At 35.9% G+C, this 16,698-nt stretch overlaps 2 protein-coding genes across 4 annotated transcripts in view; one reads left to right on the forward strand and one right to left on the reverse strand.

Annotated features, from left to right (window-relative positions):
- Positions 1 to 4,899, forward strand: part of SERHL2 (serine hydrolase like 2) — an 89,438-nt gene extending 84,539 nt beyond the window's left edge. For all 3 annotated transcript variants that reach the window (XM_075182896.1, XM_075182898.1, XM_075182897.1), the window contains 2 exons: positions 4,075 to 4,168; positions 4,497 to 4,899. In XM_075182896.1, the coding sequence (XP_075038997.1) occupies positions 4,075 to 4,168; positions 4,497 to 4,616 (214 nt within the window). In that variant the 3' untranslated portion in view covers positions 4,617 to 4,899. The remainder of the gene's footprint in view (positions 1 to 4,074; positions 4,169 to 4,496) is intronic.
- Positions 4,900 to 5,214: 315 nt separating this feature from the next.
- On the reverse strand, positions 5,215 to 15,825 carry RRP7A (ribosomal RNA processing 7 homolog A). The gene is made up of 7 exons (XM_075182899.1): positions 15,747 to 15,825; positions 14,682 to 14,824; positions 12,913 to 13,029; positions 10,683 to 10,806; positions 9,797 to 9,894; positions 7,283 to 7,481; positions 5,215 to 5,522 (listed from the first exon to the last, which is right to left on the reverse strand). Exons 1-7 carry the CDS (start codon positions 15,796 to 15,798, stop codon positions 5,437 to 5,439), a joined length of 819 nt encoding a protein of 272 aa, XP_075039000.1. The 5' UTR covers positions 15,799 to 15,825; the 3' UTR covers positions 5,215 to 5,436.
- Between the last annotated feature and the right edge of the window lie 873 nt (positions 15,826 to 16,698).

Consider the following 16,698-nt stretch of genomic DNA (forward strand, 5'->3'; position numbering starts at 1 on the left):
TGATGAAGCGAATAAAGTACTTGATCTACAAGTCCGACATACTTAGCAGAATTGCTTTGTTTAATCTCCCCCCTCAGTTTCTCAAGCTGCTTTCCCAAAAGTCTAATTAAGGGAATCACTTGACTCAATCTAGCAGTGTCTGAACTCACTTCACAGGTGACTAGTTCAAATGGTTTCAGCACCTTGCACAACACGGAAAGTATTCTCCACTGCGCTTGACTAAAATACATCCCCCTCCTTTCCCTTTCCCAATGTCATGGCTTGTGGAGTAAGCGTGGATGGCTTTTCGCAGTTCCTCCATAAGCAGAAGCATATACAGGGTGGAATTCCACCTTGTCACCACCTCTTGCTTCAGTTGGTGGCAAGGTGAATTAAATTGCTCTTGCAGCTGCTGCAATCTCCTACATGCTGTTGCCAAATTCCGGAAATGTCCAGATATTTTACCGGCCACAGACAGCATCTCCTGCACGTCCATGTCATTTTTTAAAAAGCTCTGCACCACCAAGTTTATTGTGTGAGCAAAACAGGGAATGTGATGGCCTTCTTCTTATCACGTGCCAGAACTGCTTCCACCTGTGCAAGACTTACACAAACAACATCATCCTCATCAATATCCTCATAGCGCCCTCGTTGGCTACACAAATATCCCCCTCATCCTGTTCCAATTCCAAAGTGGCATCCTCAATTGGTGCTACACTCGGGCTGTTTACAGCACACATCAGCAGAAATGCTGAAAGGGGCCTTCTTTATGTGTACACTATCAGAATGGTCATGATTACACATAGCACTAGTGCATGGACTCTCCTCAAGGATTGGTGTCATTTCTGAATCTGACCATCCTCTAATGCCTTACTGTTTTCTTCCAGCTTCGCTTTTGCACGTAACAGTGTTTGTGCACCACGTTTGGAGTTTAATTACTTGGTCTTGCTTGGTCACGAGTGACCTTACAAGAAGATGCCTCAGTAACAATTTTAGATATCGCACTCATAGAGAAAGGCGAAGGCCTCATTCTTTCAGCGTGTGTAGAATGGCATGTTGGCAATTTATTTTTTTCAGCAGATAGCTTTTCATGGATTCCAGCTCTTTTTTTCTTCACCACGGTAAAAGGTGATTTTGTTTTTTTTTCCCTGACTTAAAAAGACTATGTACTTTTAAATAGACTTTACCAGATGACGTACAGGGATTACTATCATCAGGACTGGTGGCAGCAGCTGCTTGCTCTTCTGTGTACTGCTGCGAATCCTTTTGGATAAAACCCTACACCAGTGTTTCTCAACTGCAGTCCTTGGGACCCCCTAGCAGTACATGTTTTCCATATCTCCTTGCTGGAGCACAGGTGTATTCATTACTGACTGACAGTGTAGCAGGTGGTATAATTATTTCACTGGTCACCTGGCAATATTGCACTGTTAGTGGGTCCTGACAATTGAAATTGAGAAACACTGCCCTACACCTTTTTGGTGCAAATTCAGAAAACAAAAAGCCTGCAAGGACTTGTAGATTTGTATTTCAGCAATGACAATTTGCATTGGAGCTTTTTTTTTTTTTAACACTGCTACAACCCTCCTTTTTCAATTCTGTAAGTTTGCCTGCCCAACTGCTCTACACTCTTATCCTACCCCTTCTGTATTCCTTTCTCAAATGGCACTAGATCGCCGTGGAGGGCAGTATTTATAGATTCCTAAACTCCCGAGATCCGATGACATTTTGGAATCCGAAAAAGCGCGAAAGTACCGAGCCGACTTGGTACTCGGATCCCTTAAGTTCGGGTTTGTTCGGTTTTCAAGGAACCGAGCCTGAGCACCTCTAGCTGATAGTAAAAATGAGTTTCTTACTGGGGAAGTTGAGTTCCTACTAAGCCCAGATACAGAAATTATCAGTGCCATCCATGACATTTAAAGATCCAGAAAGATTGTGTACATTATCCCACTGGAGACTGTCAGAAACTTGGTTTTCAGTTGTGAGGAGTGTGACTACTTCTTGCTATGCATTTTTATCAGTTTCATTACTCATTTAGAACCAGCATTTTATAGAAAAGTTATTTTGTACTGATAGACACAAGTGAAAATGTTGCAGTTTGTTGTCCACGAATGAAATAAATTAAGGCGGTCATCAGTGTTAAAGGCTAAAGGTTTTGACTATTCTAATGTAAAATATTTTAACATACTTTTTAAAAGTTTAATTTCATGATCACTAGAAAGCTCTGGGAATATACCGGAAATTATAGATCTATCCAGCTAGCAGTGGAATTAAGATTTATTGATCTCAGTTCAGTGGAAAATTAGTTTAATTTAAATTTGCTATATTTAAGGCCATTTGAGAAAGTATGTCATATTAGATTTTTTTGGTTTTTGGAAGTGGGTCAATAATGTTTGGGTTAGAAAAGGTGAGTCAGTGTGTTCAAATGTACCATCATGGCCAAAAGTTTTGAGAATGACACAAATATTATTTTTCACAAAGTCTGCTGCTTTAGTTTATATGATGACAATTTGTATATACTCCAGAATGTCACGAAGAGTGATCAGATGAATTGCAAATAATTTCAAAGTCCCTCTTTGCCATGACAATGAACTTTATACCAAAAACAACATTTCCACTGCATTTCAGCCCTGCAATTACATCAGGTCACTGATTCTCTCTTTAAGACAGGTGAGAGTGTTGACGAGGATAAGGCTGGAGATCACTCTGTCATGCTGATTGAGTCAGAGTAACAGACTGGAAGCTTTAAAAGGAGGGCGGTGCTTGAAATCATTGTTCTTCCGCTGTTAGCCATGGTTATCTGCAAGAAAACACATGCGGTCATCATTGCTTTGCACAAAAAGGGCTTCACAGGCAAGGATATTGCTGCTAGTAAGATTGCACCTAAATCAACCATTTATCAGATCATCAAGAACTTCAAGGAGAAGTTCAATAGTTGTGAAGAAGGCTTCAGAGCGCCCAAGAACATCCAGCAAGCGCCAAGACCGTCTCCTAAAGTTGATTTAAGCTGCGGGATCAGGGCACCACCAGTGCAGAGCTTGCTCAGGAATGGCAGCAATCTGGTATGAGTGCATCTGCAAGCACACTGAGGTAAAGAATTTTGAGGCTGGCCTGCAATCTTACTAGCTGCAATATCCTTGAGTGTGAAGCCCTTTTCGTGCAAAGCAATGATGACCGCATGTGTTTTCTTGCAGATAACCATGGCTAACAGCGGAAGAACAATGATTTCAAGCACCGCCCTCCTTTTAAAGCTTCCAGTCTGTTACTCTGACTCAATCAGCATGACAGAGTGATCTCCAGCCTTATCCTCGTCAACACTCTCACCTGTCTTAAAGAGAGAATCAGTGACCTGATGTAATTGCAGGGCTGAAATGCAGTGGAAATGTTGTTTTTGGTATAAAGTTCATTGTCATGGCAAAGAGGGACTTTGAAATTAATTGCAATTCATCTGATCACTCTTCATGACATGACATTCTGGAGTATACGCAAATTGTCATCATATAAACTGAAGCAGCAGACTTTGTAAAAAACAATATTTGTGTCATTCTCAAAATTTTTGCCCATTACTGTAGACTACAGAGGAAAGGCTATAGATACAACACTATTTTTAAAATGATCAGTTTGAGCTAATGTAGAAAGCACCATGCCTTTTAGTTCATCTATTTTGGGTAGAAAACTATACAAATTTACACGTGCAACAGACAGACCTTTAGGGAGTTTGAAAGGTATAGGGCAAATATAGCACATAATTGTTTCATTGACAAGTCCATTTGCTATAAGGAAAATTCCATGTTATAAATATGTATCTAACATTCAAAAACATTGTTCTCATAGCAGAAAAGGCGTAACATGATGGTACTATCCTTTGTAAAATTTACGAACTTATTTGTGGTGTAGTTCATACTCTTGAGGAGCAGAAGTTGTAGCACATGATTTGGGCAAGAAACAAATTATCAGAAGAATTCAAGCAAGTTGTATCAGATAAATACCAACTCTCTGATAATCTGCACAGTGTAATCTTAGTGGCATGCGTAAGAATGCTTATGGTAACCAGTAACACCTGGCCATGTGATCCTAAACATTCTCCTATTACAGGGCTAATGAAGGAGTAGCAGCCGATTTAATGCGAGGAGTTTACACAGATATGGGACAAGCTTTATTGCATGGATTCAAAGAAAGCTTAAAGGAGGTAAGTCCACACACTATACAGGTTATTCTTTATATCAAGATTGTGACCATTTGATATTGAGACTGTTACTACTATTAAGTTTCCTAATAGATGTCAGTATTTGTTATAGAATAAATTGTTATTTTTTAATACAAAATGTCTATGTTTAACATGACAAATATAACCATATTTGATTTTCCAGCTTTATGTTCTTAGTCATTGCAACAGTAAAATCTCCTCTAGTACAATTCCTATAAAGCCTTTGTTTTTTCACTAACACTGTGCCTGTAAAAGGAAATATTAGTTGTAGCAGTACTTTTACTTTGCTTCTTTATGTATTTCTTCCTAGCGCTTTCAATCAACTGTTGTGGATGGAAATCACTTTGTTCACTTGAATGAGCCAGAAAAGATTGCCCAGATCATCAGTGACTATCTGTCTGACAGACCATTTATTCACTCACAACTATAACCGGTGAATGTACAGCTCCATCTAAGTCTACAATGACTGATCTGCAGTTCTAAAGTGATGTTTTGTATACGTAGTGTGGGGGGGGGGGGGAGTGTTATAGTTGGATTAATCTGTGAAAGACACCTAAGACTCTTGAAAATATGTAGGCTGTTTATATTTCTTATACTGAGTACGTAATATACAGTCACTGATTATTTTGTAAGAAGCATTACAGCCTCCAAATTGCCAATGATTAAGTATCTGCATTAACGTCATGTCATGGTATTAAACACTGTCTATTTTATGGGGGGAAAAAATGTCTTTACTGGAATATCTGTATTGATCGAGGCCATATTCAGTTGCTAGGCAGTGGTCCCAGCTTGTGAAAGACAGAATAATTTTTAAACCATGAACCAAAACATGTTGTGTACCAGGCACACATATTAAGTCACCTCATTGTATTTTAGCAATATTATACTTAATGTGTTGATATAAGTTAAAAAATTAAAGTACATTATTAATGAAAATTGAAGCCAATTCAGAGACAAAGTACTAGACACAAAGGTTAAAAAACCCCTAGTCACAATAATAATAAAAAGCCATATGTTAAACAAACAGATTTAGAAACATGTTTTAATTACCACCTAAGTTTACTTTGTAGATGTGTAAAAAATTGCTTTAAACATCAGAATGTTTATGAAAAGTTTAACATCACGAGGAGCAAAAGTCAACGTGGTATAGTTCGGATCATGGCCAAGTTGCAGAGAGATCAGTGTTGCCATCAGCTGTATAGTATCGATGACAAGTTGCATTCAGTGTCCAAATTTAACAAGCACATTGTTCAGTAAGGGCGGAACTTCCTTTGAGCGCGCATCAGTGCAATTTTCTGCTTGTCCTCCTCAAACTTTTTACGTAGCTCAGCAAGGTCTGCAAAAAGATCAGAACATTCAGCAAATTGGGAAACTAGCCATTTACTGCATCTAATTTCTTCTTCTAGAAATGGTATTTGTTACTACTACTAATAATAATCAATGTAAATAGAACTATCTTCCCCTTTTTCCATCAATTTTATAAATCTATACCCTGGCAATATGTTTGTTTCTCATGTGCACAGCTATGATGAACTTTTATTCTGAAGTACTCATCTGATGCAGATGGTAAAAAGGCCTTAACATCAAAACTTTACAAACACAAATGTTTTCTTGGTGGAAAATTTCCATTTCAACTTTGATTTCTGCAGCATGAAGTGTGCGATTTCACACAAAGCAAGTGTATTCATTCAGACAAAGGATACATAATGCACATAAACAGTGTTATTTCTTGGACAATCAAGGTAAAAATCAAAAGAAAAATATAAAATACATGCAACTTAACCTCTTGCTTTAGTAATATACTTTGGTAATTGATTAATACCTAAAAGTTAAAAAACCTACCATGTTCTGAGCACAGACTTATTCTAAGACACATCGACCTACCAATCAGACACCTCCCTAAGTTGGGTACAGATAAGAACTATGCCTCCCTTCTTCCCCTACTCCAAAATGCAAGCTCTCCCACTGGATGACCAGTTTTGATGAATTTAGGCCGTAGGTTGGGCCTACCACTGAGTAATGTGTATATACCAAATCTGTGTGTATAATCGACAATAGTCTGATACTTATAGTACCTTTTTTTTTTTTTTATTTAAATATTTCTGTTGGGACATGCGTGTAAAAAGGATAAAGAGCAGTGGCGTTTGCTATTTTTTTGGTAAAAAAATTCACCGAGGTCTATTTCTGCTCACCTTTTTAAACAAACAGTGGTGGCGAGACGCTACGCCCTTAGAAAAGGAAAGGGCTATTTGTAACAAAAATATTAAATTCTTCATTACAAAAATTACCCACAGAATAGAAATCTGTGAAAGCGTTTACTCTATTTCACATTCTATGCCTTAACTGCACCTGGGAAGTGTTTAAGTGAGACTGTTTGTTGTCAAATTATATAGAGAGAAAGAAGTTACACATTGGGAATTAATAACATGGTGTTATGTACACACATACAGCATTGCATTTTTTTCTATTAAAAACATGGTTAATTGGTTACTCTGAGCTACAACACATTTGGACATACAGGGGCATATTCAATTAGCTTTCGGATTCAGTGCGCGTTCTTGCGGGTATTACGGTACCGCATTAACACGGATTTTCGTTCGCAACCCTATGGGCTGCGAACGAAAATCCACGTTATTGCGGTACCGTATATTACGTTTCGCGGCTGTTCCGGCGCGTTACCGCGAATCCGAAAGCTAATTGAATATGCCCCACTGTCTTAAATTAATTTAATGGCCTTTCTTGTGGGCAACTTTACGAAGCACTCCAAGGGGTAGATTCAATTAGCCGCATTCTTTAGAACAACGCGGCCGTGCATTATTACCATTACTACAGCAATTTCTCTGGATATTTGCTCACAGAGCTGCAAGTAAAAACCAGTGGAGAAATTACCATAGTAACTAATAATGCACCGCGATTACTGTAGTAACAGTAATCGTGTGCAGATTGCGTTGTTCGCTAATTGAATCTACCCCTCCTGTAAAGAGTTCCTTCACATCATGGCTATCAAAAGAAGCATCTTCTCAAATGGTTAAAAAAAAAAATATATCCCATTCAGGAAGGATTTTTACCAGGACAGAATCTCTGATAAAAACTTACGTTCTTTTTTGCTGTTACGATGTTGCCAGGCATAGAAGTTTAATAGTTCTTTCTGGGCCCTCTTCTTCTTTTCTTTCTCTGCCACGCGAAGATTCACCATTTCTGTTCGTGCTAAGCCTGGACGTCGTCCTTTCCTAGTCACCGTTACCCAGCCATCCTTATCTGGCACCCCTTCTTCTTCCTTGGCTTTTTCTGATTTCTATGCGGGAGAGAAAAGTGAACAGTGCTTGCTGACTCTTTGTACCCTATACTTAACATTGTACCTTTTAATAATATTGAACATAATTATTTTTATGAGGAAAAGTAAATTGTAATAACATGGTGTACCGAACACCCCAAAAGCACTATGGCATTGCCAAGGTGTGCTACAATACAAACGTGTCTTTCCTGCTTTACAAAATGTATGTCAAGATTGTACCACTTCCTTGCTGTCTAACGCCTAAGAAGCTTCACATTATTGAAGCCAATCCTATTCGTGTAAAGGGACATGTGTGTTAAAGCAATATGCCCTTCACTTATCTTAGGTTTATACTTTCCATTTTGATACTGTGCATCTGTGATGACAGTTGAATATGTTACAAATATATTGGTAATTATTTTATTTTTTATTTGAAAATGATAACCATTTCTCTAACCGTTTGGATTTGGCTTTTATGATCAAATAGATGCATGTTACACAGGGATTAATGTAGGTGGTGCACCTAGGAATACAACATAGCTATGTAGTCCTCAAAAGAAAACAACCTGTTACTATAGGGGGCACTTTTGGGCTGTGATTGATGAAACATTAATTTTATTGATATGTATTAATCAGGTCACCCTCTTCATATATGACAAATTTTTAAAAATAATAAGTGATTGTGCAAGTGAAAATTCTGAAAAAAAAACAAAACTTCTTTTGCTTCTAATTATATTTATTTCAATTTACTGACCTAAAACTAGATTACTACTTCTGCTAACAATATTTTGGATAATTTATCATATTAATATATTCACATGTGTTCTCAAAATTGCTTATATCAATGCATCATTATATCTTTATGAGAAATGTGATCTTAATTATTTACACCCTCCAATAAACTTCTATAACGATATACTTCTGGACACAATACTGGCATCACATTTGTGGTGTAACCTGCCTATATTTCAGATATTTATTCCACTAATGCAGTTTATATAACAAGTTATTCACTACTCATAACCACAGTCAATATGCTTCAGTCCTTACTTTGTATTGTCTGTATACTTACAGTGATCATCATCAGACATCAGTTGAACATACTAATCCCATTCATATCATGGTTTTATAACCAGTTTAATCTCCAGTATAGTTTAAATAAATTTCTGGTTATCCCTGTATCTGAAAATAAGGATCATTGCATTCTTATTTACTGTGGCAAAATATATCCTCATCTCTAATTATCTTGTTTGATGATTAAACCACACACTTGGTATGCAAACATCTCACATGACCCTCTTATCTGAATCTGGTGTTCCCAAAACCACAGGATCCTGCTGCACAGGTTTTAAATATAGGCACCTGGCATCTCTGATAAATGTTAAACAGATGTTAGAACCATCAGAACATAGAGGCGAATTATGCATTTTGATGATGGTGCTTTTCCAAGGATTAAACCCAAATTGTAGAGTTCACAAGCTAGTTAAAGCATAGTTTGGCTAAGAGGTGTGATTGACATCCGTTCCTACCAATAGTAATCAGAAGACCCCATTCTCATTGGGTAAAGAAAAAGTTTACATGTAATACCGCCCTTCTATTATTTGGTTATCACTATACAGATTGCTACAAAATTACCTTAATATGTTAGACCCCCTTGGAATTAAATATTGAGCTGATCATTGTTTAATTTACATATTATTCAGTTTAGATTGTTTTTTCAGTAATTGTTACAACTACTTAAGGTATCAGACAGAATTGCCATTCATAATAAATATACAGATATTATGTCAATTATTAAACTCAAGAAATTTAGTTATTCTATAGTCCTCAGGTGTATAATGTTCTGGAATAATCGACTACTAATTCCCACTTGTGACAAAACACACTCTTCTTACAAAAGGTATTATACAATGTAATATTATAAGATAACTGTAGCCATAAACACAATATTATTAGGATAGTAATCAATACCATAGAATTGTTATTACCCATATATAACATCTACTTAAGCAAATTCCCAATATAACAATGTGTATAAGGATAACCATAATTGCTATCCAATATATATTGCAATAATATGGGTACATTGCCATTGATATGTGATATGTTATATTCCCTTACCTATCTATGATCGAAAGTTTCTCTTTTTCTGACTACATATATAAAACATTTATATGCATTTTCCACAACTTCAGTAGTTCTACATGGGAAATGTGTACTGAAGACTTAAATATTAATGGTTACTAAAGTTTAATCTCATTTTAGGAGTTTATTATATAATACAAAACAGTTTTTGCTACTCTGCAGAAAAATATTTACCAAAACCAGTGACCTACCTCTGTCACTCTCTTATCATAGTCCTGCATATATTGATCAATTTCAGCTTGTAGATCAGCAACATCAATGAGAGACCCCTTATAGGCCTCTATCCACTCTGAGAAAAAACAATTACAGGGTAAAATATATCTTCATGACATATTGAATCAAATAAGTTTGTCATTTTTTCTGTATTACCACTAAAGCAACCATCTCCTAAAATATATACACTAATTCCATGTACCTAGAGAGTAATTCATCAGATGATACTTAAATACTTTATTATTAATGCTTCCATAAGCCAGGGCTCATCAACTTATATGGTACATGTGCATCATGGGGCACTTCAGACAGATTCAAGTGATAATAAAGACTGTTACATTTAAATAAAATAAGATTGCTCTATTAGTACATTATATAGCTATATCTATTTCTATATCTATCGCTCTACACACCTAAAAGTATTTTCTTTTTCTTTCTTGAAGAAAGTAGGGGGTATGCCATAAGACAAATGTTCAGATACCCTGTCCTGAGGTGTGGATACCACTCAGAGAACAGGCTTGAGCTGCATGCCATCTGATGGTATCTTCAGCAGTTTTGTGGTTTATATGTCTTAAATGACAATTTACTGCAGCTTGTTAGGGATGGAGGAGTAGGTTCTCAGTTATTCTAGTGAGCCTCCTTATTCTACTATACATGTAAGATGTGTTACATTTGTTCGGATTCATTCTGTTTAGAGCTGCCAGGATGTCCTAATAATGGGTCAGTAGAATCATTTTTCTGTTTGTTTTTGCATTTTTATGCTTCAGCGACAGCCAGTTAACATCAAACTACTTCAACAGAAAGAAAAACAACATTGTAATTTTGACACCAAGGAAGTGAATGGTAATGACCAATTGAACTCACTATGTATTCCAGTTTTTACGAAATGATCTTTTCCCGAAATGACCAACGGTGTCTGGATTTTCATGGACTGAAATGCTCTAAACCCAGATGCATTTTTAAACACTATGTAAGCCGCTTTAAAGCCCTGTAAAAAAATAAAAATAAAATAAAGGTACAGTAAATAAAATATTGCTTGATGTATAATTTTTAGAGCGTTTAAAATGACAAAAAAATTTAACTAAAAACTGGTGTCAAATATTATTATATTAATAATTTCAAACAAACATGTATTTTATGGGGCACTTCTGTTTCTAGTTCAATACTAACATTATCTTGTTCTGTCTGGATATCTGGTCAACATTCCTCATCAGCAAATCTGTTTCAGATCCAAGAGTTTTTAATGTGCTTTTCAGATATTTATTAACTTCCGAAAAGAGCATTAAAATAGCACACATTAATTTCAATAATGTGGTCACATTATAGAGTTCTGAAATTTGAATGCTGCAATTAGTTTCAGCACATTAAAAGGCTACTATGCATTCACAGTACACTGCAGTGATTAATAAATGTACAAAATGTCAAAAATGTTGTTTGGGAGCTAAATTTGCGACACTATTACAATGACAATAAAACAAGCACGTGCATAGTGCATGAAAAAAAAAAGAAACCCCAGAGCACAGGAAGTCATTTATAAAGCAAACCGCATATACCTTTGTTTTGCAACTCTGCGCCTCGATGGTCTGCGCAGTACACCTCAAGATGCTTACTCTCCACTTTCAGGATATACCTAGCACAGGGGTAGGCAACCTGCGGCTCTCCAGGTGTTGTGAAACTACAAGTCCCAGCATGCTTTGCCAGTAGATAACCAGCAGATAGGTGGCAAGGCATGCTGGGATTTGTAGTTTCACAACACCTGGGGAGCCGCAGGTTGCCTACCCCTGACCTAGCAGACGCACTGTGCAAAACTAAACTTCAGATCAAGGTACGACCTCTTTAATGGCCAATACCACAGATCTTTTTCTAATAAACAGCAATTTAAGTGCATTTCAAGCAGTTATCCTATAGCACCTTTAAGTAACAACTCAATAAACACTTCTGTTTTTCCTCCTAAACATTTTACTACATTGTTGGAAGTGCACCCGGAAAAGCACTTTTCTTTTAAACTGCAACATGGAAGAGCAAAATGGTTGCCTAGGACAACACCTTGACTCAACTCCTCTGCAAATATGGCTATTTTCTTTGCTGTTTTGCACTAAAGAGTGGTCATTTTGTAAAGGACCTCCACAGAAATTTAGCAGCTATTCTAACTTGCACTTTTACACACCCGATAAAACAAGGAGAGAGAAGAGAGACAGATTTGATTGTGCACTCTTTTACAGACTAAATTTATTAAAATTTATTATTCTTCATTTAAAACATTCCATATCCTATATTCTGAAGCATTCATAAAGTTTGCAAGCAAAATATAAGAGAATTGTGTGAGTGTTGAGAGAAGTGATTAGTGCTCTGTGTGAGCAGAGACAAAACCTTTAAAATACCACTTGTTGTTGCCTTATCAATTTATTAAATTATCTTATTTCTTCAAATTAAATCTAACAATGTAGTGTCACTTAGAATTAATTGTAATACAAACTATATTCACTGGGTTCTCTAGAGTTATTCGAAACTAATTCTTAATAGAATTACATTTTTAAAACCTTATACCATTATGATATTGGATACACAATCCCTTTACATATATTTATAATATTAAAATTATGTAGAATATCATCAGAAGGTATATAGAATTTATTTTATTTTTAATATGTGAAGGTGGGTGGAAACACATTATACTAGGTACTACAGAAAGTGTCTTTGGTGCAATTGTTTGTTTCTTTGTAGAAACATTTACGGGCAACAATGGTTAATGTTACAATATTAAGCACTAGTTATAAGATTTTATTTTATAAGGAAGAAGAAAAAAACTGAAGTAGAAGTTTGATCCAATACATCTGTGTTACAGCTTTTTTACTAATACAGGCTTACCAGAGCCCAGCATCCAAGATCTCATTAGTGCTATTACTGACCGTTTTTCAGTATTACAGTGCAAATCTAAATTAATGTACTCCAATCAAACTGCTCGCAAATTCAGACAGACCTGCAGAATGCAAGAAAATGGCTCACTAAATCCAAGTTTTCTTATTCTATTACATATTCCAATTCATCTCTTACATATTTTGTCGTTTCAAAACAAATATTTTATTAGCCTCACCTTTGGCGCTTTCAGGTGAAAGTATTTTGACCCCACTCTATTATCTTTTTCCGATGATCCTGGATTGTCAAGCAATTCCACATGGCCACTGTGACTGAAGATTCTAGATAAACCTTTCTAAAATAGAGAAGGTGGAAGACAGATTTTTTTCTTATATATGTTAACAAGGATATCCACACTAGTAAAGTCTATGGATTTCTAATCACTGTATATAACCCCCTTCTTATATTATTGTGAAGGTTACTTTCCTAGAATAATATCCATATATTCTAAATGAATAAAGAGAAAAGAGAGTTCTAATATTGGAGGCACTATTACCAGCATGAAGGCTCACTCTCAATCTTGTGTCATTGATTTAGATATATTAAAAATTTTATTTTATTACAAATATTTTTAAAATGAAAATATATTTTGTATGGTAATACTGGTGTTGCGAAATATAGGATAAAATATGTGAATTAGGAAATTGGGGCAATAGAATTAATCTCTTTTCTCCCCCTGATTTTGTTATCCCCCAATATTATGGTCCTCTATGTTCCACTATTGACAGAGCCCTATCAATTGTTTAAATTGATTTAAATAATAATAATAATCTGATCTTTATATTGTTCCTGTGTTCATTGGCAACTGGTCGCCTACAGTAATGTGGCTAAATGCTGATACATATTGGGGTGTATAACTTATCCCCCTCGCTGTTTAAATATCAAATTAATTCACAAGACAAAATGGAGTTCTAGAGTTTATCAACATCTATGATTTTTAAATATATCAGGCAGCTGGATATGTTTTTAATGTATTTATTTGATATAAATATCTGGTATTTTATGTATAAACATTTTTTAGCAGCACAGTAGTATAAGTGGCTGATAGCTTTAATTGAGATTGTATTATTTAATATAGATTTGTTTTCTCAATGTTAATAATTGTTTGCAGGAATTGTCAAATGTTTGAAAGTCTTGTAGCTTTATTTTAGATTACATTGTTTTACATAGATGTCTTTTCTCAATATTGATAATTGTCTACAACACAATAATAAAATATTTTAACATTCCTTAGTCCGTTTCATTAATTTCTATATGGAATATCTTAAACCAATATAACTGTTTATTCCTCATCTCCCACAGTTTAATAGCTTTTAATTATATAGTTAACAGCGAGTCTTATTGTTTCCATTGTTGCAATCATATTGGATAACATTTATTTATTAAGTGCCACTTTGTAACTTTTTGGGTTTTGTAATCTCCATTGATAAAATAATTATGTAAATTTGCAGTTTTCCTAATATTGAGTGCTCTGCTAATCTGCTGGTGATATTGTACTCCTAAGGGACCATTGTATTTAAAAAAATTTAACTGTTTTGCATTATGATCTAGGATCAGCCTGCACAATAGCAAGTTTATAGGCTTATTCATTGCACCTGTGTTTATGAGCGACCACCTGTCATTCTATATATTATATGCATACAAAAATTTGTCCCTCAGGTTAAACATATTATTGTTTGAGAACATAGAGGATCATAGCACGGATTCAACCACACGTCCTTTGACGCACGTTTCGCAATGCTTTTTCATAGGAGCAGGATGGAAAACGGATTTTACTGCACCAAATCAAGCAATCAAATATCTGTTTATATTTACCCAGATTTCATTGTATGGTGTATCACCAGTATAGGTGTTATTCACAACAGTTTAAATTAAAATTCAAGTTTCAGTATATCATATAAAGGCAATCTTTCACAAATCAGATTCTACTCAGCTCCGAATTCTCACCTCTGTCAAGTACTCTGGAATGTTTATTACAAATAATGTACGATTCTGTGGATGTGTTTTATCCAGTTCCCCTCTACCTTTGTACTCTTTTGCATACAAGCAGTGATGTACCTTCTGCTCTTCTGAGAATTTTACTGGGATGGCTAAACGGAAGAGAAGAATTTGTGTAGTTAATGACACTACTCAAAGTATTGTTCTGCAGTTGGAGCCTTCAAGTTTTTCCTTGGAAAAAAATTAAATATGTGGTTCATAGTACCAATACGCTACAATCTTAACAATGCAAGGTAATTTTGGAAAGGTTTGGAGAGGCAAGCTTATGAGCCAACAGCAATGCCATCCTTTGAGATCTCGATATTTCTTAAATAGACGTCAGTCGGTTATCAAAGACAAGCGAACTATGCTAACTGAATATCTCCTGCCCCATATCCAAATTTGGCTTACTATGCCATTTAGGATTAGCCCCCATTATCCCCTTGCTGACCAAATCATTCCCCTTCCCCAAGACCTACACCAGCACAGCCCATTGGGTGGAAGAGGCTGGGGGAATAGTGGAGACTACACTAGAGGAACTCATTCTCCATGTCAAAGAGTACTACCAGTACTCAAGATAACTTAATGGCAAGTGGGTAGACTCCACATTTTGGCACAAACTATTAAAACTGGTATCTGACACAAAGTTTTAAACTAATGCATTATGAAACTATTTTTTCCATTCTAATGAGGTATTATTCAATTTACATGTACCAGATGGCCTGAATACAATCAACATAACCCGGTATGAAAACCATACTTGCACATAGTTCAATATGCCTACTCTGTACCACTGTTCCATAAATTCAATTTTGCTAACAAGATTAACGTACAATAATCAAAACACGATGTCTGTTAGGAGAGATGAGGCGAATGTACCTCTCTTGCACTGATGTGGTTGCAGAAATAAAGATGTAAGAAAGCGTGTGTAAGGTAAATTGCGATCTAACTCACAAATCTGCACAAATGAAAGGGCATAACAAACAGATATGAAACATGAAACTATCATAATTTATCTAAAAAATAAATAAATACCCGTATATCCAACAGGGGCTGCAAACGTGGATTCTTCTTTGGACGGCGCCATATTAGATGTGACATAGTACAACAAAGGATTCTGGGAACTGTAGTCTCACGTAGTACGGAAGTTACGTCATATATGGTGTGATTAGTGGGAATTTGTTTCTGTAAATTACTACGCAGGTTTTTACAGTGATGATGCTATTGGCATTGGAGAATGCATGAAAAGTCGAATATGTTTTCGGAAGTGGGTTTAATTAAAAAGGGAGTAACATTACATAACTGGAAAATAATTATTGGTGTTCATGATTCGAGAGTACTAAACGTAGCTAACGATCAGTTAGCTTCTTATTCGGCCAGCTTCTTACTTCTTTTTCATGGTCTATCCTCTTATTCAGAAAACGTTATTTCTTAAAGGATCACTGATTTAACATTACATTAACACTAAAGGGTTTCCTTTATACAAATTGCAATTGTGTTTAGCCTGGTCCAACATGGGTTAGGAAATGAAAACAGACAGCGATAAAGATTTTGTGAAGATTCGATTTTTTTATTGCATTTTTATGAATGTTTAATAAATGTGGTTGTGTGAGATAATACACAATCACGATATTCTTCCTTTTTCTTCTTATGGTGGCTAAGTGGTTATCACTTCTGCCTCACAGTGCTGGGGTCATGAGTTCAATTCCCTACCATAGCCTTATCTGTGTGGAGTTTGTATGTTCTCCCTGTGTTTGCGTGGGTTTCCTCCAGGTGCTCCGGTTTCCTCCCACACTCCAAAAAACATACTGGTAGGTTAATTGGCCGCTATCAAAATTGATCTCTCTCTCTCTCTCTCTCTCTCTCTCTCTCTCTCTCTCTCTCGGCAGGGACTGATGTGAATGAGTTCTCTGTACAGCGCTGCGGAATCAGTGGCGCTATATAAATAAATGGTGATGATGATAATCATATCGAAGTACATCGAGTT

This window comes from Mixophyes fleayi, chromosome 8 (assembly GCF_038048845.1).
Source record: "Mixophyes fleayi isolate aMixFle1 chromosome 8, aMixFle1.hap1, whole genome shotgun sequence".
NCBI lineage: Eukaryota > Metazoa > Chordata > Amphibia > Anura > Limnodynastidae > Mixophyes > Mixophyes fleayi.